General features: G+C 37.0%; 2 protein-coding genes, 1 long non-coding RNA gene and 1 pseudogene across 6 annotated transcripts; 1 reads left to right on the top strand and 3 right to left on the bottom strand.

Moving 5' to 3' along the window:
- Positions 1-346: 346 nt before the first annotated feature.
- LOC148549929 (uncharacterized) lies at positions 347-960 on the top strand. Its single transcript, XR_015895517.1, has 3 exons — positions 347-485; positions 562-625; positions 723-960. It is a non-coding gene; the product is annotated as an uncharacterized LOC148549929 (long non-coding RNA).
- A 7,543-nt stretch (positions 961-8,503) lies between these two features.
- On the bottom strand, positions 8,504-9,189 carry LOC148549928 (uncharacterized; annotated as a pseudogene).
- Positions 9,190-18,536: 9,347 nt separating this feature from the next.
- On the bottom strand, positions 18,537-19,614 carry LOC107613285 (fasciclin-like arabinogalactan protein 3). Its single transcript, XM_016315217.3, has one exon. The coding sequence runs from the start codon at positions 19,403-19,405 to the stop codon at positions 18,767-18,769; it is 639 nt and encodes a 212-aa protein (XP_016170703.1). The 5' UTR covers positions 19,406-19,614; the 3' UTR covers positions 18,537-18,766.
- Positions 19,615-19,745: 131 nt separating this feature from the next.
- LOC107613284 (uncharacterized) lies at positions 19,746-25,863 on the bottom strand. 4 transcript variants are annotated; one of them, XM_016315214.3, is made up of 12 exons: positions 25,659-25,863; positions 24,939-25,143; positions 24,581-24,786; positions 24,328-24,486; positions 24,111-24,242; positions 23,866-24,013; positions 23,707-23,745; positions 23,527-23,601; positions 23,374-23,433; positions 21,703-21,767; positions 20,796-20,886; positions 19,746-20,306 (listed from the first exon to the last, which is right to left on the bottom strand). In XM_016315214.3, exons 2-12 carry the CDS (start codon positions 25,029-25,031, stop codon positions 20,256-20,258), a joined length of 1,119 nt encoding a protein of 372 aa, XP_016170700.1. In that variant the 5' UTR covers positions 25,032-25,143; positions 25,659-25,863; the 3' UTR covers positions 19,746-20,255. The 4 variants fall into 4 exon arrangements, with proteins under 4 accessions (XP_016170700.1, XP_016170701.1, XP_020965600.1 ...); XM_016315215.3 differs by having other exon boundaries at positions 25,669-25,843; XM_021109941.2 differs by having other exon boundaries at positions 24,895-25,143; positions 25,659-25,834.
- Between the last annotated feature and the right edge of the window lie 495 nt (positions 25,864-26,358).

Below are 26,358 nucleotides of genomic sequence, written 5' to 3'. Positions count from 1 at the left end.
TTGAGTATTACTCCATGATATATTCCCTTCCGGATGGTAGTTCTTCTGATAGTTTTAATTCTAACATTGCCTCTCATGATCATGGTGGTGAAAATGCAATTGAGGAGGAAGATGGCTTCGAAGATGAGTTTAGAATGAGGGTTAAAAAAAAGCAAGGTGAGGTCAAAAGGAATGAATTGGAAAGATACATGAAGATGATGTGGAGGATAACATTTCCGGTTTTGACATTTTGCGTTGGTGGAAATTGAAATCAATGAAGTATTATGCTCTTGCTCACATGGCTAGGGATTTGTTGGCTATTCCCGTCTCTACCGTGTCTTCTGAGTAGGCATTTAGTACTAGTGATTGTGTGCTTGACCAATTTAGAAGCTCATTAAGTCCTTCTACTGTTGAGTCTCTAATTTGCTCACAAAATTGGTTGAAGACTCAAGAGAAGATGTATGACTTAAAGCAAGAACTTGAGGACCAAGAAAAACTTGAATTAGGTAACTATTTTTAAATTATTATGTAATTGTTGTTATTGTTGAGTCTCTAATAATAATTTAATTACTGTTAATGTAGAGCTTTCAACTTTAACAATATCTAATCAAGCCATTGGAGTTGATGTTGTTTACAACAATTTGAGGTTAATATTTTTTCACTAATTATTTATTTGTTGAATTATTTTTAATTAATCAATTTTATATATTGACATTAGTTAATTATATGCTGATTTTTTGAAGGTCACAACTCCTCTCTTAAATATGCTTGGTTGATGGAGTGAAGGATTATGGAGTGAAGACTTTGAAAACTAGACAAATATTTTTAGGAGACCACTTTAATAAAGACACTAAAAATGTCTTTTTTTAAAGACGTTTACACATGTCATATTATTATTGGACATTCTTATTAAACCGGTTAATAATTTATTTTTTATTATAAACCAGAATAAAATCGGTTTATTATAGCAACAATAATAAACTCAATTATCTGTATTATAATTATTAGACCTGATTTGATCCGATCGAATTATACTATCTAAACCAAATATCTTTAAATTTTTTGATAAAAAGACAATTATATCCCTGACTTTTTGTTTTTCGGACATTTAAATCCCTAAAAATTTAAAAATACAATTAAATCCCTAAAAAAATTGGATTTATTGTTATTGTTATAAAAAAAATCAGTTTTATTCTAATTTGTTAAAAAATTCAAAAATATCTGATTCATTAATACATCCAATAATAATACGACACGTAAATGTCTTTACAAAAAGACATTTTACGCATCTTTATGGGAGCATCTCCTATATTTCTATTGCACTTTTGTATTGAGCTTCTAATCTTTAGATTTTACTGTGTTTTGGTTTTAGCTTTTTTCAAAGATTATTCACTAGACTTTTGTATTTAACTTCTAATATTTCTATTGCACTTTTATATTTTTATTAGACAAGATTATTCACTATTAATATGTTTGGATTTTGATGAGTTTAGTTTTAATGTATTTGGTGTTTAATATGTTTGCATTATTTTTGTTGATGTTACATGTTTATTGTATTTGTTGAATTTTTTACATAAAAATTTGCCAATTTGTTTTTTTATGAATTATTGAATTTTAAAGTCATCGAGTACCCGCTACCCGAACCGAACCAATCCGCTTTTAATCGGTTTGGTTTGATTCGGGTACAAGCATAAAAAAACGTAAATCTGAACCAAATCGAACCAATTATTTTTTGATCGGTTCGGTTCTAATTTTACCTTGAACCCGAACCAAACTAACCCGTGCTCACCCCTGATAAATAAACATCTTTCATACTACCACAAATTGTTAAAAGATTATAATCACTTTTCTTATAATTATCATAAAAATGGAAAAAATTTTGGCATAATTAATTATGAGTCATTTTTTTCTTGAGTACATAATTAATTTAATAAATAAAAAAAGATACAAAGAGATAAAAAGATTTAATAAAAGTAGATAAATATCTCAAAGAAGAGAATGGAATGATAAAGAAGATGAAGTAATTGAAAATTATGCTTAAAATAAAAAAGTAACTATAATATGAATGAAAAAAAAGTTAATTGATTTCATGTAGTGCACCTACCTTTTATATATGTCCATAGTATCTATTAATTGCTCTCCACGCATTCAAAGTCCATTCTAAACTGTTGTCTTTATCATGTATGCTACACATTAAAATTTCAATTTCTTCGCCTGCCCAATACTTTTTTATTGTTTCGCTTCATATTGTATTTGTTATCTAAACCTTTTATATATATCCTATGCTATCTATAGCTTGTTCTCTATGCATCCTGTTACGGCTTGGCCCAAACCATTCGCAGGCCGGCCCGACCCGAGTACTACCAGACCCGAACGGTCAGGATCGAGATGCCCAGTTGCTGACCCAGACACGTGTCCCTGACAGCTTTGCTACAGCTGTGCGAAGGAAGCATCGAAGAAGGTGGGCCTGTCATTGCAGGGCCCACCTCTGACACGGTATATATTGGAAAAGTCCTACCCTTCCCCCAAGGTACGTTACATACCATTCAACCCTTTTTCGCCTGCACACTTTGCTGACTAGAGCGTTGGAGTGTCTTTGTAGGTGACACCCACTCCTCACACGAAGTGCTCGGAAAGTCGTATACTCCAACCCGGTAACTTACGACCAGGCGAGATCTCCCCCTCATCAACCAGGACACTGATCCGATACGTTCGGTACCCGACTTACCAAATATTGGCGCCGTCTGTGGGGAAAGTCACCTGAATGGACATTGCACTGGGCCCAGGAGGAACAGGCCGTGAGACCGAGCGCAGAGGGGAAGCCTCCGCGGCTTCTCCCCGGCAGTGCACGAGGTCCCCTCAAAGACAAATCACATGATCTCCCGAAAGGCGCCCCTTCGGGGGAACTGGCGACAACAGCGCCAAAATAATGCAAGAACTACGCCACAGGATGCAAGACATGGAGCGCCAGCTGGTAGATCGAGAACATCGTCAACAAAATCCCGAATCGAGCTACTTCCGCTCCCCCTTGAGAAGCCGCACCCGACGAACAGCTAGCCCACGATCTGAGACCGAGAGCGCCAGGGAGGGAGGACGCGCAAGAAGACGCCACAACCCCATCATTTACACCAGGTACGATAGGCGTACCACAGAGCGAAACCGCGAGGACGCTCATCGGGAAGACGACGAGGGAAGAACAACCAGAATACGGGGACCAATGATAATGGGCGCAACCCCATTCCACCGTTCCATCCTCGAGGTCCGGCTGCCAAAGCATTTTGACAAGCCAACAGACATGAGGTACGATGGAACCCAAGACCCGCAGGAGCACCTTACGGCTTTCGAAGCCAGAATAAACCTGGAGGGAGTGGGAGACGAGGTAAGGTGCCGCCCTTTTCCGGTCACCTTAGCGGGACCTGCAATACGGTGGTTCAATAACCTCTCGCAGGGCTCGGTGACCAGGTTCTTGGACATCAGTCGCGCCTTCCTAGCCCAATTCACAACCAAAATTGCAAAGGCAAAACATCCAATCAATCTACTTGGAGTGACCCAGAGATCCGGCGAGCCGACCAGGAAATACCTAGACCGATTCAACGATGAGTGCTTGGAGATCGACGGACTGACAGATTCGGTTGCAAGCTTATGCTTGACAAACGGACTTCTAAACGAGGACTTCAGAAAGCACCTCACCATGAAGCCAATGTGGACAATGTAGAAGATCTAATGTGTAGCCAGGGAGTACATTAACGACGAAGAAGTCAGCCAGGTCGTGGCTGCCAACAAACGGCAGCCCTCTTATAATCAAACCCAGCATCACGGGAGCGGAGAAAGACAAAAGGAACACACCATGGACGGCGGTCCGAGTAAGACGCCCAGGCCGTTTCCTCGAGTCGGGAAGTTCACTAATTACACCCCCTCACCGTGCCGATTATGGAAGTTTACCAACAAATAGCCGAGAAGAGGATCTTGTCGAAGCCCCGACCTCTGAAGGAGCGAACAAGGGGGAACAAGAGCCTCTACTGTGACTACCACAAGGGCTACAGGCACAAGACACAGGACTGCTTCGACTTGAAGGACGCACTGGAGCAAGCGATCAGGGATAGAAAGCTAGTCGAGTTCTCCCACCTCATTAGGGAGCCGAGGAGATGGAATCGCGACCACGAGAGCGAAGACAAGACCCGGGCAGCAAAGCGATGCCAAGAGCCGGAGGACAACGACCATGGCCTTACCATAGTGAACGTAGTAACAGCAAGAAATGCGGCGCCTAAGTCGAAATCGGCACATAAGAAATACGCCAAAGTTCTGGCAGTTTCCACATCCTCTGTGCGAAGCCCCAATAAACTTCCATCCATTTCATTCGGTCCGGAGGACCAATGGTTTGACGAGGTCGTGGAGAGCCCTCCCATGGTCATTACGGCCAGAGTGGAAACCGGCCTCATCAAGCGGATCCTTGTAGATACGGGGGCAGATTTGAACATCATGTTCTGCAATGTGTTCGACGCCTTGGGCCTACGGGACGCCGACTTAAAGACTCACCAGCACGGCGTTGTAGGGCTCGGCGACCACTTTATCAAGTCGGATGGGATAATCTCCCTGTCGACCTCCGTGGGACAAGGCCAAGGGAGAAGAATGGTAATGGCAGAGTTCGTGATCATACGAGACTCCACGGCCTACAACATCATCCTAGGGAGAAAGACCATCAATGACCTAGGGGCAGTCATCAGCACAAGGATGCTGATAATGAAGTTCATAACTGAAGAAGGATCAGTAGGGTCTGTAAGGGGAGACCTGGAAACGGCAGTCGCTTGCGACAACGCCAGTCTCTCGTTAAGAAAGAAATCCAAAGAAGCATTAGGAGTGTTCCTCGCCGACTTGGATGCCAGAGTCAGCGATAAGCCGAGACCCGAACCAGAAGGGAACCTGGAAAAGTTTAGAGTCGGCGACACGGAGGAGAAGTTCACCTTCGTGAACAGAAACCTCCCTCACGAGCTGAAAGAACCTTTAATAGAAATGATCAGGGCCAATGGGGACCTATTTGCCTGGACACCGGCCGACATGCCAAGGATAGACCCCCAACTCATGTCACACCATTTGGCCGTCAAGCCAGAAGCCAGACCAGTGGCCCAGAGGAGGAGGAAGATGTCACAGGAAAGGGCAAAAGAGGTGGCCAAGCAGACGGCCAGCCTCCTCGAGGCAGGATTTATCCGGGAACTTGACTACTCGACCTGGCTGTCGAACGTAGTCCTGGTAAGAAAACACAATGGAAAATGGAGGATGTGCGTGGATTATTCCGATCTCAACAAAGCATGCCTCAAGGATTGCTACCCCCTACCCAACATTGATGCACTCGTCGACGCAGCGGCAGAGTACCGGTATCTGAGCTTCATGGATGCTTATTTCGGCTACAATCAGATACCGATGCACCGGCCAGACGAAGAAAAAATAGTATTCATAACGCCAGGAGGAATCTATTGCTACAAGGTAATGCCCTTTGGCCTGAAGAACGCGAGGGCCACATACCAAAGGTTGATGAACAAGATATTCAGCGACATCATTGGCAAAACGGTGGAAGTCTACGTGGACGACATCCTTGCCAAGACCACCCGACCCGAAGACCTTCTAAGCGACCTGGGAAACATTTTCGCGTCCCTCCGACGACACGGCATGAGACTCAACCCTCTCAAGTGCGCCTTTGCCATGGAGGCCGGGAAGTTCCTAGGATTTATGATAACCCAAAGGGGGGGGTGGAAGCCAATCCTGAAAAATGCCAAACAATACTCCAAATGAAGAGCCCGAGCTGCGTCAAAGACGTCCAGAGACTGGCGGGAAGACTCACCGTGCTATCTCGCTTCCTTGGGGCGTCGGCAGCAAAGCCCTACCTTTCTTCAACCTAATGAGAAAGGGAATAGCATTTGAATGGACCCCGGCATGCGAAGAAGCGTTCAACTATTTCAAAAAGATCCTTGCAACACCACCTGTGCTCGGTAAGCCCGTGATCGGAGAACCGCTCTACCTGTACCTAGCTATAACGGAGGAAGTGCTGACAGCGGTCTTGGTGCAGGAAGAAGGGAAAGTTCAACAACCGATTTACTTTGTGAGTAAAGCGCTGCAAGAAGCAGAACTTAGGTACAACAAGTTGGAGAAACTGGCACTAGCGCTACTGACCTCTTCCCGCAGACTACGGCAATACTTCCAAGGTCACCAAGTGGTAGTAAGAACGGACCAGGAAATTCATCAAGTGCTCCAAAAACCTGACCTAGCGGGAAGGATGATGACCTGGGCCATCGAGCTATCGCAGTACGATTTAAGATATGAACCTCGACATGCAATTAAGGCGCAAGCAATGGCAGACTTCCTGGTGGAAGTAACCGGAGACCCAACCGAGGAGACGGACACATGGTGGAAGCTCCATGTAGACGGAGCCTCTAACCAGACGTCCGGAGGCGCCGGGATCATCTTAGAAAGCCCAGCCGGAGTCATCTATGAACAATCGGTCAAGTTCGAGTTTTCCGTATCGAACCACCAAGCAGAATATGAAGCCCTTCTAGGCGGCTTGATCTTAGCTAGGGAAGTCAGGGCTACGAGGCTAGAAGTATGCAGCGACTCACAGATCGTCACGTCGCAAGTAAACGGAAGCTACCAAGCCAGAGACTCGCTGTTGCAGAAGTACTTGGAGAGGGTCAAAGAACTGAGCAAACAGTTTGAGGAGGTCACAATCCAGCACGTTCCGAGGGAAAGGAACACACGGGCAGATCTCCTATCCAAGCTAGCAAGCACGAAACCTGGAACCGGCAACCGGTCCCTCATTCAAGGCATCACGAAAGAACCAGCAGTTGCCCTCCACCTGACCAAGATGAGCCCCTCCTGGATGGACTCCATCACTGATTTCTTGCAGAACGGCAAACTCCCTGTAAGTGAAAAGGAAGCTAAAGCGTTGAGAAGGGAGGCTGCCAAATACACGATCATACAAGGCCCACTGTTTAAAAAGGGACTTAGCCAACCCTTGTTGAAGTGCCTACACCCCGACCAGACGGACTACGTACTTAGAGAAGTCCACGAGGGGTGCTGTGGTCACCATATTGGGGGCAAAGCCCTAGCAAGGAAGCTCATCCGAGCTGGATATTACTGGCCATCAATGATGGAGGACTCCAAGGAATTCGTGAAAAAATGCCTAAAGTGCCAAGAGAACGCCAACTTCCACAGAGCATCGGCCACCGAACTGAGCCTGATGACGTCCTCCCGACCCTTCGCACAGTGGGGAGTCGACCTCTTGGGACCTTTCCCGGTTGTCCCAGAGCAAGTCAAATATCTCATAGTCGCCGTCGACTATTATACCAAATGGATAGAAGCTGAGCCACTAGCCACTATCTCCTTGTCCAATTGTAGAAAGTTCATGTGGAGGCAGGTGATAACTCGGTTTGGCATCCCGGAAGTCGTCATCTCAGACAATGGGACACAATTCATCGATAAGAAGTTTGCAGAATTCCTCGTCGGCTTGGGCATCAAACAGAAATTCTCCTCAGTAGAGCACCCCCAGACAAATGGACAAGTCGAGTCCGTAAATAAGGTGATCTTGCTGGACCTCAAGAAGCGGCTAGACAACAAGAAAGGAGCATGGGCTGATGAGCTCGCCTCAGTCCTCTGGTCCTACCGTACAACCGAGTAGTCCGCCACCAGAGAAACTCCCTTCCGCCTGACATACGGGGTAGACGCAATGATACCCATAGAGATCGGTGAGCCGAGCCCACGGTTACTTCTCAAGGGGGTGGAAGAAGCTGTAGAGAAAGACCTAGTAGATGAGACCAGGGAGAAGGCCCACCTATCAGAAGTAGCACTAAAGCAAAGAATGGCCCTGCGCTACAACATCAAAGTGCTCAAGAGGGAATTTAAGCAAAACGACCTCGTCCTACGGCGCAATGACATCGGCCTACCGACCCAGGGAGAAGGCAAACTGACGGTGAACTGGGAAGGCCCCTACAGGATCAAAGAAGTGATTGGCAAGAGCGCCTACAAATTGGAGAAGCTCGACAGAAGGGAGGTCCCGAGAACTTGGAATGCGGACAACCTGAGAAGGTTTTACCCCTAGATCAAGCATGCCGGCCAGGCGATCTAACGAACTTAATCACTTACCTTTGTATCGGCCATGGTAACAGACTTGTTTAATTACCGGTTCATGTTTACTTGTCATTTCTACCAATTTACTTCTATTGTTGTTTTTCCTACTTACACATCACACGACAACAAGTTCCACGACGCATTAAATGGAACCACGATACGGCACCCCGGGATTGATCACCCCAGGAGCCACCTAAACTAAAGCCATAACAAACGGCTACAACAATAGCAAAAGGCCATGACCTGGCTTCGCCGAATTACCAACACAACGGTAAATAAGCACGAGTAGAAAGCTCATACCGACAAAACGGTAACAAAACAAAACGAAAACGCTATCGGATAGGCAAAAGACAATAATCACAAGCCGACCAAGCAACTCTTAATGTAAACGAAGTAAGCTTCAAAAGTTCTACAACAAAACCACAAATCCATACAAAAGCATAAGGTACAAGAGCTCATTTCTTGGGCATGTCAACAATCTTGCCATCCTTGATCGTTTTGAAAAACTCCAATTGACGACGTGTCGAAGTCAGGAGCCACGATCTTCACCTGGGCCTTAAGAGCCTCCTCAGTCATGAAGATCGCGTTCTTTCCCTGCTCTTTGGTCACCTTATGTTTCTTCTTAAGCTCCTCAACCTCAGCTTGAGCGGCCTTAGCCGACGAGATGGCCATGTCACGCTCTTTCTCCAAAGCCACCACCCGACCTTGCGCGGCATTAAGTTGGCTCTCCAGAGTCATCTCCCGCTCGGTTAAACGGGACACAGTGTCGTCGGAGGCCTTCAACTTCTCCTCGGCAGACGCGGCTTTCTCCTCAGCAGCCTTCAATTTTTCCCCCGACTCGGACAGTTGCTCCCGAAGAGTTTCAACTTGAGTTTTGAATTCGTTATTGGCCTTGACAGCCGATTCGAGCTTCCTGCGCAGCGACTGCATCTCCGACAACTCGAATTCGGCCTTTCGAGCTATTGCGGCACTACGGAGAAGGGTACGGTACATCCACCTCGCCTGCCCTGCAAGCTCGGTGCCTAGGAAGTGATCTTCTGTGCCGGGGAGCAGCTGCGAATCTATGAAGGTTCCGACATCAAAGTTCCGCTCCATTACGGTAAGAACCCCTTCCGGGCTGGAGGACGCCCTTTGCCTTTTGGGGGTGGGGATAAGCTTCAAATCGTCATCCTCTTGCCGAGCGGAGGTCGAGTGCTCAGGGTCGGCCGCCTCCTCACAGATTGGAGAAACGCGCGCCTTGTCAGAGTTCTTATCCGTCATCTTGGTGTCGTGGGGTGACGGCGTGGCCTGATCTTTATCCTCAGAAGGGCCCTCCGGTTTCCCGGTAACCTTTTCTGCTTCCTCCTCATCGTTGTCCGCCAAGAAAGTCTTGAACAAGTCCTCAAGCCTTGTCACGGAAGCAGACATCTTCACTGCAACAAACAAGTAAACAAGTTAGTCGTGAAACTGGCACAACCAAGCGAATGAATAGAAACGCAAAAACATGACAAAATAACTCACAAACGTAATTCCTGGCGACCTCTCGGTCACCCATCAAAAGGTGGGGATTCACGTGATTCTTCCCAAAAATTGCCAACAACACGTCGGCGATCCTCTTGTCCACAGCGGACATTCCCTTATAAGACACCTTAATGAATGTGTTGGATCCCGCCCCAAAGCTCTAGTACGTCGGAATGAGGCGCTCCCCTTCTAACGACAACCAAAAGGGGTGACGACCTTTGACCGGACGCACCTTAAAATATTTATCTTTGAACCCATGATAAGAGTCCTCGAACAACCCGAAGATTCTCTGACCCTGGGCAGATCGGAAGGACATGAACACTTTCCTCGCTTTTTCCTCCTTGGAAGGATTCGTGAGGTTGAAGAAAAAAAGGAAGACATCGACAGATACCGACAACTCCAGATATTCGCACACCATCTCGAAATAGCGGATAGAAATCCAACTGTTCGGATGCAGTTGCAACGGTGCCACAGAGATCCAGTTAAGAAGCGCCATTTGAAAAGGAGAAAACGGGATACGAACCCCCACCTGGGTGAACATGTACTTATAAAACCAGATCCAGTCGGGGACCCGAGGGGAATGGAAGTTAAGCTCATATAACCGTTCATTGGGGGCAGAAAACGAAGACGTCATAATTGGCTTCCTCGTCTGTCCCTCCGCACAAGTACTCGCCTTGACGGAACTCCGTTAGCTCCCCCTCGTCCATCTGATTTGGCGGGTCCTTCACATCGGAAGTCACCCAGGCGTAGGGTCGTAATTCGCGGCAGAGGGAGAGGCCCGGAAAACGATGCGAGGCATACCTACAGTGGGGTACCACTCCGTTAGTCTATGAGGCCGGGAGTCTGAAAAAAGCCCAGAAAACTACATTTGTCCTATTCAACAGCTAAGGTCAAGCATGGCTAAAAGCAAAATCCAAACAAAAACCTACCCTAGAATGGTAACTCCCTTAACGCACCTACTTAACGCTAAGACCATCTAGCAAACAAATCAAACAAGGAACAAGAACAAACAGCAAGCAGCAAGCACGCAAAAAACTAATGATGAAGATAAAAAGACATTGAAGCAAAAAGAGAAGGGATTAATGTTTACCTGGATTAGTTGCAAAGACTTGAAAGAGAAAGGAATGCGCAGGGATGCAAAAATAAAGCTTTGGGACGCTCGGGAGAAAAGAAGATGAAGATAGGAGAAGTAAAAATAGGAGAGAAAAACAAATGCAAACTGTTTAAAACTGCTACGCAAAGCGCGAAAGGATCAAGGGCATAATGGTCTTTGCACACAGAGTTTTCCAACCCATTATGAGCATTTAATGCTCGGCGCGAGGAACAAGGCAACGAACGGTCACCTCAGCAACGAACAGACACGTGCGCAGGGGGCACATTCCCTCCACGGGCGGCCGACCTGACGACGACACACGAAAGAAGAGATAACACACCACCAACAGCCCTCACGACTATTGCTGGCGCGTTGGGGGCACTGTTACGGCCTTACCCAAACCATTCGCGGGCCGGCCCGACCCGAGCACCACCCGACCCGAACGGTCAGGATCGAGACGCCCAGTTGCCGACCCGGACACACATCCCTGACAGCTTTGCTACAGCTGTGCGAAGGAAGCATCGAAGAAGGTGGGTCTGTCATTGCAGGGCCCACCTCTGACACGGTATATATGGGAAAGGTCCTACCCTTCCCCCAAGGTACGTCACATACCATTCAACCCTTTTTCGCATACACACTTTGCTGACTAGAGCATTGGAGTGTCTTTGCAGGTGACACCCCCCTCACACGAAGTGCTCGGAAAGTCTACTCCAACCCGGTAACTTACGACCAGGCGAGATCTCCCCCTCATCAACCAGGACACTGATCCGATACGTCCGGTACCCGACTTACCGAACACATCTAAAATTCATTATAAACTGATGTTTAATATTTCATTATTTTTCATTCATTCTTGTCACTCATTATTTTCAACAACTACTTTTGCTTTGTTCATACTAACCATTCTCATGTGTCGCATCCTTTAAAGTCATTCTAGATTAATATGTAAATGAAAGTATTAATCGACTTTATGAAACATAGACTTTAATAATATGTATCAAACGATGTAACAAAAAAATGTTAATAGATTTTAATAAATATAGAATATATTTATAGGTAAATAAATAAATAATTTTTCTACGTATACTTTAAAATGACAAATATAATTTTTTTTATTTTTAAATAAATTAAATATAACTTGTATAACTGCATAAAAAATATAAATATTTTTTATTTATTATCAATTATTACATCATAAATTTTTTATAATATTAGAAAAATTTTATATTAAAATATCATTTTTAATTAGAAAATATAAAATACAAAACAATTAGCTTTATCACAATTATTATTATTATTATTAATGTATTGTTTATTTTAAAAAATTTTATTTGTTAATTATTTATTTTATTTATTTATTATGAAATTCATAATTTTGTTTGTTAGTAGGCATTTTATATATAGTAGTGTATAATAATATATCTTTAAATTTATTTATTACGAAAAATTTTTTGAATAAATATTATATATTATATGATGAAGATAAAATATTTGAAAAAATTATTGTTATTATTTTATCTATTAAATTTATTTTGTAAAATGAATTGTTTGAAGGCAAATGATTTCTTTAAAAGTTGGACATCAATTTGTAGAATTGCCTTTATACATTGTTTAAAGCGGGTTTATATAAGAAACTTGTTGAGATATTGGGCAGTAGTGCTCGATCTACATTTATATAAAAAAAATACAAACTTTAGATGTAAAATGGAATAAGATAAAGAGTACTTATCTTTTGAATTTTGTTTTAAAAAATAAAAATTAGTACTCAAAAATAAAATAAACCGTGAATATAAAATACCAACCACTTATATTATCATAATGTCTATTATATGGACCAGTTCCATTATCGTGTGTTTCTATCCTGTATTTTTCAAAAGGCAAAATATAAATACCTGGATTTGGCAATGGAGTTGGCATAAAAGTTGTATCAACTCCCTTGTCAAATCATCTCGCACACCTTCTAGCGAGGTGATGTTACATTTGTTGTTCACTGACGTTATTATTGATTTGTTGAATTCTCCCTTTCTTAATAAATACATGTCAGAACCAAAAGATAGTAAGACGAAGAAAAGAGAATCGATAACAGCGATGGATTTTTATAAGTTGAACAGTTATTTAATTTCCTCATGATTGTAATAATTATTTAACTCTTTTATGGATTAATGACTTTTTTAATTAAAAAATAAAAATGTATTATTACTATTTTGTCTATAACTTTCATTTGTAAAATAAATTATTTGAGGATAAATGATGTCTATAAAAATTGGACACCAAACTCTTATAATTAGAGGCCTGCTACACATACAAGTCTTTTTGGCTTACAAATTTTACAAGTCCAATAAAACACACGTATTACACTTAATTAACGCATTACACACTTCCACATTCAAGAGTAAATAAAACACACGTTATTCAATAAATTCATGTTTCCAAAGCGCACTACTCACCATGCATTATGAACAACTCTTCTTCTTTTTCCTCCATGAAAATAATTTTCTTGCCAAATTTGAAGATAATGAAACTTCAGAAATACACCCAAACGATTACAGAAATACACCCAAAGGATTACAGAAATACACCCAAACGGTTACAGAAATACACCCAAACGATTACAAAAATACACCCAAATGATTTAAGAAATACACCCAAAATTCGTTGAAGTACACCTTATGCATATTTCAAAACTCTTTTTCTTTCTCCTCCTCATCTTCTGTTGCTTCTTCTTTTTCAAAAACGATTTCAGAGCTTGATGTCAAAAAATAATGGAAATTGAGAATAACGAAGAAAGAAAACAGAGAGAAAAGCACGTAAATGAAGAAGAAGAATAGAAAGAGGAAGAAGAACGTGCAGCAAGAAGAAGAAGAAGGAGAAAGAGAAGGCAAGAAACGAAAGAAAAGAAGAAGAAGAGGAAGAAGAACGTGCAAGAAGAAGAAGAACGAGAAAGAGAAAGCAAGAAGAGGAAGAAGAAGAGGAAGAGGAAGAAGAAGAGGAAGAGGAAGAGGAAGAAGAATGTGCAACAAGAAGAAGAAGAAGGAGAAAGAGAAGGCAATAAACGAAAGAAAAGAAGAAGAAGAAGAATAAGAGGAAGAGGAAGAAGAAGAAGAACGTAGACCTTGTATCGCGTTTTTTGGGTTTATTCGTTAATTAACTTATAAAGCATACAAGCCCTAATGACTTGTATGCAGAGCTTTTCTGATTGGCTTTATATATTGGTATAGATCATGAATGCTCTGGTTCAATTAATTAAAAAAAATGGTTGAATTGAATCACTTTTGGACGTTTTATTTAGTGAAATTTTGAATGTTTGAATAATAAAAAATGCCATATGCACACTCCTAGCATATTTGTTTAAAACATGGAATTAGAATTAATTTAATTTCAAAAATCAAATTCTTTGTTTGGAATGGATAAAAACTTGGAATTGAATTGATTTATAAATCTCATAAATTTATATTATAACTGTTTAAATTCTTTTTTTTATGAAATTTAGTTGGAATCATTATGATTTGGTGTGTTAACATCATTTTTACTTTTAAGGTATTATATAAAAGATAAGAGTTTAGAATAAGAACTAAATTATTATATCCATTTTTAATTGAAATAAATTTTTATTTTATGTAATTAATTCCAAACACAATAATTTCCTTCAAGTTTAACTCAATTTAATTCATTTCAAAACAAATCAAATCAATTCCAAAAATATTTTATTCTAAACACACCCTTTAAGAAATATAAATTATAGAATAAAAAGTAACAAAATTCACACTTCATGAATCACTTCAGCGGTATCATTGCTCGTCTTCGCAACTACAACATCTATCTGAATTGAAATCTCATTCATCAATGTTGATATTAATTAAAGATGTCACTGAAAAATAAAAATCAAAGATTATTATTAGGTGCATCGATGGGAGTAGACGTTTTCACTACCTGAATTAAAAAAAAAATTGCATAAATATTAGGAATTTGTGTAAAAAATTATATTATTATACGATGTTTGATGTGTGTGATATGTCTTATTTTATTAATTTAATAAATATTTAATTAAATAATAAAATAAAAGAAGTTGGATAATTATTTTTGAAATATAATCAACAAGATAAAAGTTGATTTTTATGAAAAGTAAATTAGAATTCAGTCCTGTATTCTTATCAATGAAATTTTTCTTCTTTCGTCACTAGCAATAACTTAATTAAAGAAAAAATTAAGAAGAAAAAATTAAGATAAAAAAATAGACAAAACAAATTCTTTCTAATACTATTATTATTATGAATCAAGATTAGTAATTCTTTTTATTTTTATTTGTGATAATCATAAATTTCAAAATTTTTCATGTGAATGATAATTTTATAATGTATACTAAAAATTATATTAAGTGTTTTTTTTTTTACTAAAGATAGGAGACTCGAACCCGCAATCTCTTAATTGAGTATGGGGAGTCTATGTCATTTAAGCTATTACTCATAAGCAAAATTATATTAAGTTTATAATTTAAAGAAGACAAAATGAAATGAGGGTGAGAATAAGATCGGACTCCAATGTGTGTATCAAGTGTGTGATCACAAATAATCAATTTGGTCAAATAATCAATTTATTTGCCCACTTAATTAAGTATTGGAAGTTCGAATCCTATTTTGTATATACATTAATATTATTAATATAACAGAGAGAATATCAATATAAAAAAGAAAGGAGAGAGTTTTAATTGTTGGCTGATTTTTAAATTAATTGGTTGAATTAATGTTGGTTATCAGACTTCTACAATTAAATTATAAATCTGGAATAAATTCTTTCAATTTTTTTTAATAATTAAAGAAGTAAAGTATAATCTTTTATCATTAATTTTATAAGTGAAACAAAAAAAATATAAAAAAAATTAAAAATCACACTTTATTTCCTCAATCTTTTTTTAACAATAGAGCCATTCCATCATAAACCACAACCCTAACAACAACAATAAATTTGGAACAAAACTGATATTGTTCTATATATATCTAAATTTCAGGGGAAGGAGCTTAGTTCTTTGGGACCCACAAATTAAATTTAATTAGTTATTCTTATTATTATTTTTTTATTCAAATAGATTAAACTATTTTTAATTTAAAAAAAATATATTACATCACAAACTTACACACATTTTATATTTATACATTTAATATTTTTAAGAATTTTTATTTATTTGACATTGTCAAAATTAAAACATACTAATATACTATTTCAATTAGGTCTTAATCTTTATTGATTCAATTTTTTTCTTACTCCAGTTATAAGATAAAAAAAAGGAAAAAAATAAAAAATAGAATAATTATGGATACAAAATATAAAAAATAAAAGAAAAGTGAAAAAAGAGAATCAGAAACTCAGAAGAGAAAAGAGAATTTGTCCATGTAGAGAAAGAACAAAAACCTGTGATTTTTTTTATTATTATGCCATTTTTTTAAATTTATTATTAAAAGTTTTTATTGTTACCTTATTTTTAAGGTGGCCGTTGATTTATTATTTTATTTTTAGTTACGATTAATTATAATAATTTTGAAAAGGTGATATCTAAGTAAAAAGTTTTAAAAGACTAATATTTTAGTATTAAATTTTAAAACGGAGATACATCGGTGAAAAAAGAAAAACCAAATCTATTGGTATGCGTCTTTTTTTTTTTCATATTTTTAAGGTATCGTTTGTTTTTAGTTTCTGAGAATAAGACAGAGACTGAGAAACTGATGTTTAGTATCATGTTTGTTGATTTAAAGATTGATATTAAAATTTTTGTTTTTATCTTTAAAATTTTTAGTATTTCAGTACCTCTAAAAAATGGAAATACAGGAGACTAAAATTTTTAGATATAGAGACTGAAACTTTAATAACATTTTATACCTAAAATACCTTCATTTCAATTAGTTAAATGATTTACGTTTTTTTAGTATTAGTAGATATATTATGTTATAATATTAAAGATAATTTATTATATATAAACAAATCTTTTTGGTAATAGACTTGAATAATCCATTACAAAAAAAAGATCTAGCTTAAAAACCAGTGGATTTTTAATTCGGTCTGACCGACTAATTTCCAGTCGAATTAGTAGTTCTTGAAAATATAATTTTGATTTATCAACCAAATTGCATAGCCAAACGATTTTCGGTTCAACTAGTTTACTTGGTCCAGTTTTTAAAATATTAGTTCAAATCACTCCTAAAAAACTTTTTATGTAAAAGTACAGCACTATTTAATATTTATCACCCCAAATCTTAATAAGGTTACAAAATCTCGTAAATCTAAGATAGAAATTCATTCCATAATTATTTTTATATGAAATTAATAGTTGAGAATTCAAACATATTAAATTATTAATTTTTAATTATTAACTTTTCATAAAAATAACTGCATATTAATTTTTATCTAAATCTAAACTTTGCTTATCATTTTATTATCAAGTAATAATAATAATAACAACCATAGAAGAAAGTCATACATAATTGGTTGCTATGCTATAGTGCTAATTCATATTATCATTCATCAATTTAGTAGACTTTCGAGTTTGTATTAACATCGCATGCCGTAGTGTGTTAATCTTCTTTAGTCGTGATAATTTTTTGGTTAATTAAGAGTTTGTTTGGATATTATTAAATTGTTAAAAAAATTATTTTTTGATTTGTGTGACAAAATTTTAATAATAAAAATAAAAATATTGATTTTTTTTAGAAGTTATAATTTATATATTTTTAAATATTATTTTTAAAAATATATTTTTTATATAATAAATAAACAAAAAGATATGTTTACACTGTTGTATCCAAACATAATTATTAGATAGAGTAAAGTATTGTTTTTGTCCCTAATGTTTGAGATAAGTTCTATTTGTGTACTTAATGTTTAAATCATTCTATTTGCATCTCTAACGTCTGTAAAAGTGATTTAACGTTATCCTACCGTCAATTATATATCATAAGCTTTAGTTTGAGTTTTGAAAATACAAATGTCTATAAAAGAATCGATGATTCACTCCGAAAAATAGCTTATCAAAAGTTGAAACTAATCCCTGCATCATTTATATAATTCACTTTTCTAAGAACATGATTGAACCTAAACACAAATAATGGATATAATATTGAAATCCAACACATCCAAGTGAGATCTAATTGAGAATGAATACATCAAAGTGAGAATAATTAAAAATACAATTTGATTTGTTAATAAATTGACGGCAGGATAACACTGAATCACTTTTATAAGCGTTAGGGATATAAATATGACGATTTAAACGTTAGAAACACAAATATGACTTACTCCAAAAATTGAAGACAAAAACGATACTTTACTCTTATTAAATAAAAAGATATTTTTATATGAAGTATCCAAATATAAATTACTTTTACTTTTTTAAAAATCTAAAAAAAATTATTTCGTAGAAACTCATTCAAACAAGTTCTAAAAGTTAAAAAAATTACTTTGACATTAAAAAAAAAGAATTAATTTTAATGTACAGTTATTATGTAATATCATATCAATAAAAATAAAAATAAAATATTATTTACATATCAAAATTAACTAAATAATCACTAAAATTAGTCACTATATATTTGTATATAAATATATATATAATTTAACTTATTTTTAATATGTATTTTATATTTTAATATATATTCTATTTTAATTACTAATTTTAATAGTTGATTTTAATATATACTTAATATGATTGTAAAAATAATTATTTTTATTTATTAATTACATAAATAATAATCTAAAAAGAATGAATAACATCCGATAAGTTTGTAAAATGTTTTAAGGATGCATCAAAAAGGAAAAGAAAGAGCAGAAGAGCTAGAGAAAAAGAGAGTGACAAAATCTGATAACACAAAAACAATTCGGTCTCAACCGTATATAATACAATTGAAGTATACAAAATTATATTCTGATAACGAATAAGTGAATAACACATCACAAGAACATATATGTATACATGTACATATATATATAGATACAAACATTTAAAAATTTTACCATACTTTCCTCTTATCCTCACTATAACAACAAAACAATAGCATTATTTGCTACGTTGTTCATGTCATCATTAATCATAACTTACAATGAAGCAAAGAGCGAAACCAAGGCAATAACTACTCCCCCAAAGAGCCCCATCTCGACGCGACAACCGCCGCTAACACCGGCTGCTGCTTCTTGAACCTTCTTCCCTTCCGACGACACGGTGGCTGCGACGGCGTTGGCAACGGCGGATGGAGCAAAAATAGGCTGATGAACCTCCAAGATTGAAAGTGATTCGGGTTGAGTTTCAACGGTTCTGACGAGCTTGCTCTCATACTGTTCTTTCTCGGCGGGTGCAAAAGCCACCTCGCCATCGTTTATCAAGTTGACGAAGATTCCAGAAGATGAGAGTGTGGCCAACTTCTCGTGGCTACCAACTGCTCCGACGAGAAGCTTCTCGTCGTAGTAGTTGGTAACCACGTGGTTGGCCAGGACTGCCTTGATGTAGTCCCGGGGCTTCCCGTCAAGGGAGGCGAGTGCGTCGTCGCCGAGGGCGAGGACGGTAACGGCTTTCTGGCCGTTGATTTGATCAACAAGCTTGGTTTCGGTGAGGTACTTGCTGAACTTGGTGAATTCTGGGTATTTGCTGAGTGCGCTAGTGATATCTAACCCATGAATGCATGAAGAGAAAGCAAGAAACAGTGCCAAGCACAGAACAGATGTGTTTCTCAAACCCATTTTTTTATTATTTTGTTATTGGTTTTTTTATTCGAAAAGAAAAGGGGTTTTGTTTATTTCTCCCTTTTCTTCTTCTCGTCAATGTATGAATACCGAAACCAAGCTTAGCTTGATTATTGAAGGGAGTAGCAAGGGTTCGTTTATATATTATCTGTTTTGGTTAAAAATAGGGTTTAAAAGAGGAAAATAAATTAGTGGCTTAGGGTTCAGTTACTATATTTAATAGGGGGTTTTAATTTGGATGGTTAAGCATGGTTTTTGGGATGAGTAGAGTTTGTAATTTTGGCACATGATTTATGGATTGATTATAATTTACGGATGAAGTGGTATACCGTATACATGGTGTTAGAAAGTTATATAGGCTTAAATAACCAATCATGCATCACGTAGCGAAAAGAATCCAAAAAAAAAAAAGTATCCAACATGGTAACAAATTTTAAAGATTATGTAGCTGGTGCTCTATAGCCAAACAGCAGCAGGGATAAAGAGCAGAAAAGAGACATCTTTTAACCTAACTAACTAACTAACAAACCTTCTGTGACTAGCAGGGGTTGTTTGGGAGTTGAAATTTTGGAGGAAAAGAAAAGGGAAGAATTGTAGGTTAAATTTCGAATTTACACAACAACCTTTTTTCACCCTTTCTTCCCCTCTAAAATCCCAACTCGCAAACAACCAGGTAGATACCACAACTTCATGAACTAAAACTTGATTACTTCCTTGTTGTCTTGTCCAAGGATGTCAAACTAAATCTCCATTTTGGAAGGACATAGTTTGCAGTATAACTATTTACTTGAAGATTGACATTCCTCCAATTGCTTCAACAAGGCTCGATTCCATGAACAAAATTCGACTACTCATCAGTAACGTCAGCTGGCAGTCTGTAAGTGCGAATTACTCGAATCTATAGCAACAACAAAGTGGTAGTCAGAAAATTAGCAATAAGTGCTTAGCAGCAATAATATTTGACATTATCACTAATTCACTAGTATAAATCTACAAGAAAATTGAAATTGATAAGGTCCACCACAACTTGTCCAAAACTAAAATACGCTGGCACTGAGTTCTTCACATGGAATAGATAGTTATGCGCAAATAAAAGAATTGATGTAATAATCAATTCAAATCGTATTTGTATATAATCATTGCAAATATAAGAATCAACTTATAAAAAAATAATTAATTCCAAATAAATTGCCTTAAATGATCTCATATTTGAATTTTTTTTTTAATATGTTTTTTAAAAAAGGAGCAGTGTAAATTTGCAAAGGGAAGTAATAAATCAGCAAATAAGCACAACATATTTAGCAAATCAAATCAAGTTGGGGAAGCAGATAAACCCAGGATATAGCAAAGTTAATACACTAACATGTAAGACAGAACGGTATATTACCTGAGCGAAAGCATAAATTGCACGCAAGAGTCTAGCATAATCTGTTCCAAGCATTTGAATGACCAGATCTGCCAAAAATGTTCCCCAGAGCCTATTCAAAAGACCAAATAACATGATCAGAAATATCCACTAAATTGTGTCTCAAAATATAGCGAGGAGGAAATGGAAATCCAGCTGAGAAGTGTTAGTGGTGTATTTTATCAAGAGAGTTAATAGCGTTTCCTTTATTTGGTAGAAGTGGAACCATACGTATTCCCTTATCAAAGTAATCTTGATTGAGAATTTGCAATGCTATACCCAGGATTTGAATTCAACACCGTTGGCTAAGGGGAAGATGTATGTACTATATACCACTTCAATGGACCATAAATTAGCATTAATACCACCCAAAAGAGTTTGCTGATTACTTAATACAAAGCTGTCTAATGAATGCTTATGTTAACGAAATTTAAAGAGGGTTCCTTTGATTAAGGAGAGAAAGGACAAAAAAACGAGGTAAAACATAAAGCATCATATTCCAAATACAGACAAGGAGTAAAGATGAAGAGTTTGAAGCTTTTTCTTTCACTTTTAGAGCCTCACCCCGAGAAAAATGAATATTGCACAGGAAACCATCACCAACTTGAAAAGTTGCCTATTGTCTTTAAGTGAAAGTATGAAACAAATAATGCTGCTAGCAGGCCAAAATTAGGCAAGTAATGTTAATATTTTTGTTCTCCCTTGTTGGTGTGAGTATGTGTGAGAGAAGTTAGGTTAAGCTGAGAAATGCAATGCTCTTTGTTTTCAGGAAAGCAGATTTTGACAAGCATATCCTTCTCAAAAGAACTGGAAGTTAGCACTTAGCAGATCGATTCATAGATATACAAAAAGTATGCAAAGAACTTATATATCAAGGTCCAGAACATACACAGGTCCAAGTAATGTGATCATGCTTCTAAAACCGAGATATCTTGATGCAGCACCAAGAAAACCCTGAAACACCAAACTTAATATAAGAAACATACATACTTAGTATCAGAGACACAGTCGTAAATACAATAAATAAAAGTAGTTCATTTGTTGCACAAATAAATGTACATCAGAAAGGCTGTCAAATTAAAACTGCAATATTATCATCCCTATGCATAAGGTGATTAGGAAATGTCAACATTAAAACTCTGAAGCATGGAGTCCCGTGCTGGATTTAATTTTCACATTCACAGCCCATGCAAGAATATCAAGGATAGTAGAGAAGAATTAGTCAAAACAGATTCACATGCTAAAACTGAAAGTTGTTAGAGGTTGTTAGTATGGTTAGAAAGCTGTTATGATAGTCTAACAGAAATTATTAGAATCTTCTCTCTTTCTTATGTATATATAAGCCTAGTGCTTCTCATGTATTTTAGAGGTTTTAAATCAAAGAATGGAAGGTCTAGAATATTCAGCATCTTTCTCATTCTCTCTAAGATAGTGATTTCTTCATAAAAAAGCAAACCATCATCCTTTCATGGTATCAAAGTTTCTATGGCCAACATGTCAAAAGTTCGATCTTTGTTGCCCCTAAAAGAGAAGAATTTAACCATAAGGCAAACAAAAAGAAAAATTCCATGCACAATTCATGCTTCGAAGAGGCTCTTGCATGATGAGACGTGTTAGATATATAACCATTCATATACATCAACCTATCAACTTTGCCATTGTTGATCTATAATCAAAATTGACTTTGTTGTATAGTCTAAGAAATGGATAGCATGAGCATCCAAAGACCCTTAAAGCATGATAATCAGGTTGCTGAGAGAACAACAGTTCATGAGGAGATTTGTTTTGTAAAATAGATGAGGACATTCTATTTATAAGATCTGTAGAAGTTAAGAAGTCTTCATCCCAAAAGGTTAATGGCATAGAGGAAGTGAAAAGCATTGCAAGGCTCATGAACAAATATGGTTCCTATATCAATCATATTAACAACGCTGCTTCTGACCTCAGACAGCCTATTAATGATACTGCTTCTAATCTCATGCTGCAGAATCAAAACAAGACAAATATGGTTTCTAAGAGTGAATTTATGACCCCACATATTAGCAAATCTGTCAAATCTTCTACTGCAAAATGATCTATTACTCTAATGAGGTAACTAATAGTGTATCATGTACGATGTCTGTCATAAATCGTCTTTCCTAAAAGCTTAAGCAATTGAGCATAAGATAATTAATGATTTTATCCTTTAATATGCTCCCTCACACAAGCGTGCTTTTGGGTTTAAAGTATGCACAATGCATAAAACCATTCTACCTTGTGTTAAAATTCAAACTTGTTTAGGATAATATAGGGGAAAACAAGGAGCAAACTTTAGACACTAGGCCATAAAAGCTCATTACTATATCTTAAACCATCTTTCTCAAAATATTAAATCATTGGATAGGTTTAACGGTGTTAAAGAATGACAAAAATCAACAAAGCCCCTTCACATTTGGCTATTCAACTAATGCATGTGAAATTGGAATTTCCAAACTATTTGTTGCTTTGTGATCATTTACTTCCTATAAAGGAATCGCATAAAGTTAGACGCAATTCTAATTTGTGCTATAATATAAGGCACCTGTTTGGCTGCAAGCAAGGCTGCTCGGGATTCTAGATTCGTAATAGCTAACTGTCCACCCTGGAAATTACAAGAACGACAGGCATGTTTAAGTTATACGTGAGAAATATTACTCATGTTATTGAAACAGCCACCAAAGACCAATATTTATACCTTCTTAATTAGCTCTTTCTTAATCTGGTAGTTAGCAGCTTCTGCAAGCACTTTGCCAGATAATTTCCCTGCTAACTGCAAGTCAGCACCTTGTCATGAGAGAGACTGAGAGAGAGATGCATTCTTTTGGAGAGAAATTAGAGATAGAGAATAAACAAATGCAAGATATCATTGCCTTACCAATTGATATATCTTTGCCAATGTGAATGCACCACCACCCTTTAATTGACAACAAACAAATACAAAATCAGAAAGAAGTAAGAACGCGTCAAGTAACATCTAAGAACAAATAAAGGAAGGTTACAAAGTGAATCATACACGAAGTAACATTTAATCAACCTTCAAAATAATTGATCGAAGATCTTGTGCCCCAACTTTCAAAGCAGCCAGAGATTGAACTTTCCACTGACTGAGTCCGCCTTGTAGACTGCTCTGACCATCAGATGTTGTGCTTATGTCCAATAAACCTAGATCTTCTGATTCCTTCCTAAAAGAATTTTGATGCTGTATAAGTATAAAAAGATTTTGAATTCCCCGCCCCACAAAAAAAAAGAGAGAAAGAGAGCATATATATATACACAGACCCTGAATTGCAGTGCAACAGGTGGAGAAAAATCTCTAGTTCAAGGTCTTCAGTTGACAATTTGGTTGAGCAAGTAATGTTAAGTTTTTTCCTGAGTTGAAGCAATACACTTCTATAAGATGGTCTCCAACCCCTGCAAATAACAAATGAATGTAGGAAACATAATGTAAAAACGGAAGCAGAAAAATAAATGCAAAATAAATAAACAAAGAAACAACCTTAAGGTAGAGCGGGCATCAGCAGCAAGGAAGAAAAATCGGGACTCCAGAGCAGCTATGAAGTGTTGCCGTTGCTGAAGGTCGACGCCAATCATGGTTCGTTCAACATCCTCTACTCTGTTTGAGCTTGTGATGGATTTTAGCAAAGGGCTCAAGTAGCTGCTTGATTTTTACTATAATTTTCAGTTTCCACTTCATGATTTATTAACCAATGAATCTAAAGCAACATTAGAATAAAGGAAGTTAACCTCACCTGGGACCAAAAAGAATTGATTCAATCTCACACAACTCTGACTCAGTGGCAAGTTCAAGCACTGAGTGGAGGTCTGGATCAAAGGAATGACTGTCACTAGAATAAGAAATTGCATTTGCATTTGAATTTGCAGCTGCCACCCGAAATCTTAACCCTCGTTGAAATAGCTCGTCATTCGCACTATTTACCCAATTGCAATTGAGCATCTAAAATAATTCAATTGAGCTATGGGTTACTGAATGCTCTCTCTCAATTTACTTCAAAGAGTGATTGATTGTAATTGCGAATAAAAAATCGAGAGAAAGGAAATATACATCATACTGATACAGATGCTGATTCTTGCTACAGTGATACTTACTGGGTAATAGTAAGTGTGAGCACTAAAAACTCTACATCTCTCATTACAGCACCACGACGACGATAACAAGCACAGCTTCGACGCCACACTCATCTTCTCCGGCGCTTTCTACCTTCCTTTCATTCTCCGTTCTCCGCAACACTGCTCATGCTATCCTGCTTCTTCTTTATACCCTCAAATGCTCATCCATCATCAACCATGCATACTTAATCGATAAATTCAGAAAAATAGGTTACACAAGTGTAAAAAATATTTTTAAACATGGCACTATGCAATGCTGCCATCAATCAAGTGTGACTGAGTTGGATTGATGGGTTTATTTATTAGTAGGGTTTGCTATATGCTTAAAACTAGTGATCATTTCGTATGTCATGGGTGTATTTATATTTTATAATCACTTCAGACATTAAAAACACTACATATATAAACTAATTACACAAAATTCAATATACTTGTACTAATTCAAGCCAGTTTATTATCACTAAGGACTTCAATCCCTTCCTTTCCGTATTGGAATTCATATTTTTAATTCAATGCGAGATAGTTTTTCATCCCTTAATGTTTTGCTAGTTCAACCTGAGTAGTGAAGTAGTGAGTAACCCTTCTTTTTTTCAGTCATTTCCTATTAGCTTAATTTAATTTGTCAGAATCGGGTAACTGAAACTCAAACAAATCCAATTCTATTTCCAAGTGTAAATTGAAGAAAGTAAAGGGAATTACCAGCTCATACTTTAGGATCTTTATACGAGAGGAGAAGCAAAACAACAGCGGCGAAATTCGTGAGTGAGAAAAAGAAGGGCTTGGAGAGAAGAGAGCAGAGTAGAGTCAGAGAGAGAGAGAGAGTGTGTTTTGAGGTTTTGTGAATGAGCTCTTCTCAGAGTACACAGTACACACATGGTGGGGATAATGATTAGTGAAATTACACAAAAGCATATACTAGTTAGGGCACTACTCAAATGAAGATGGCAAAAATATCTTTTTATAAAGATGTTTTGTTTAAAAATGTGGTTTATTTATTTAGCCACACTTTGAATAAAGATAACACTTTGTAAATATCAAAATCTAACCATACAATCTATCATCTAGAATAAAAAAAATATATTCACATGAAGACGATTATAAAGTCTTTATGTAGGGAGTTGGATTCTTCTACCATTCAAATATAGAAGATCACACTTTACTCTCTAAAGTATAAATTTAAAATTTAGAAAATCCAAATTCTTGTTGTAGTATCCATTACTAGTTAATTTGTATAATAAAGTGCATAAAGAATTAAAGATATTTTAATTTAACCTATATTGTCTGGATTCATATCCTCTAAACTTATAAAATTGATAAAGTGATAAAATGAGAAATTAATTATTCTTAAATTAAAATAATAAAAATATACATTTTATGAAAATTATAAAATTAACGGTGA

This window comes from Arachis ipaensis, chromosome B8 (genome assembly GCF_059453495.1).
Source record: "Arachis ipaensis isolate K30076 ecotype BB chromosome B8, ASM5945349v1, whole genome shotgun sequence".
Lineage (NCBI taxonomy): Eukaryota > Viridiplantae > Streptophyta > Magnoliopsida > Fabales > Fabaceae > Arachis > Arachis ipaensis.
The sequence above is the reverse complement of the archived record's forward strand: the minus strand, read 5'-3'. Positions and strand labels throughout refer to the sequence as shown.

Bases quoted from the DNA above. Each gene is read 5' to 3' on its own strand.
- LOC107613284 (XM_016315214.3), bottom strand. From the start codon at position 25,031: ATGAGTGTGGCGTCGAAGCTGTGCTTGTTATCGTCGTCGTGGTGCTGT. The intron at 24,787-24,938 runs GTAAGTATCACT...GAATTATTTTAG, and splicing joins CTCACACTTACTATTACCCA to ATGCTCAATTGCAATTGGGT. The intron at 24,243-24,327 runs GTTGTTTCTTTG...TGTTATTTGCAG, and splicing joins GATGCCCGCTCTACCTTAAG to GGGTTGGAGACCATCTTATA.
- LOC107613285 (XM_016315217.3), bottom strand. From the start codon at position 19,405: ATGGGTTTGAGAAACACATCTGTTCTGTGCTTGGCACTGTTTCTTGCT.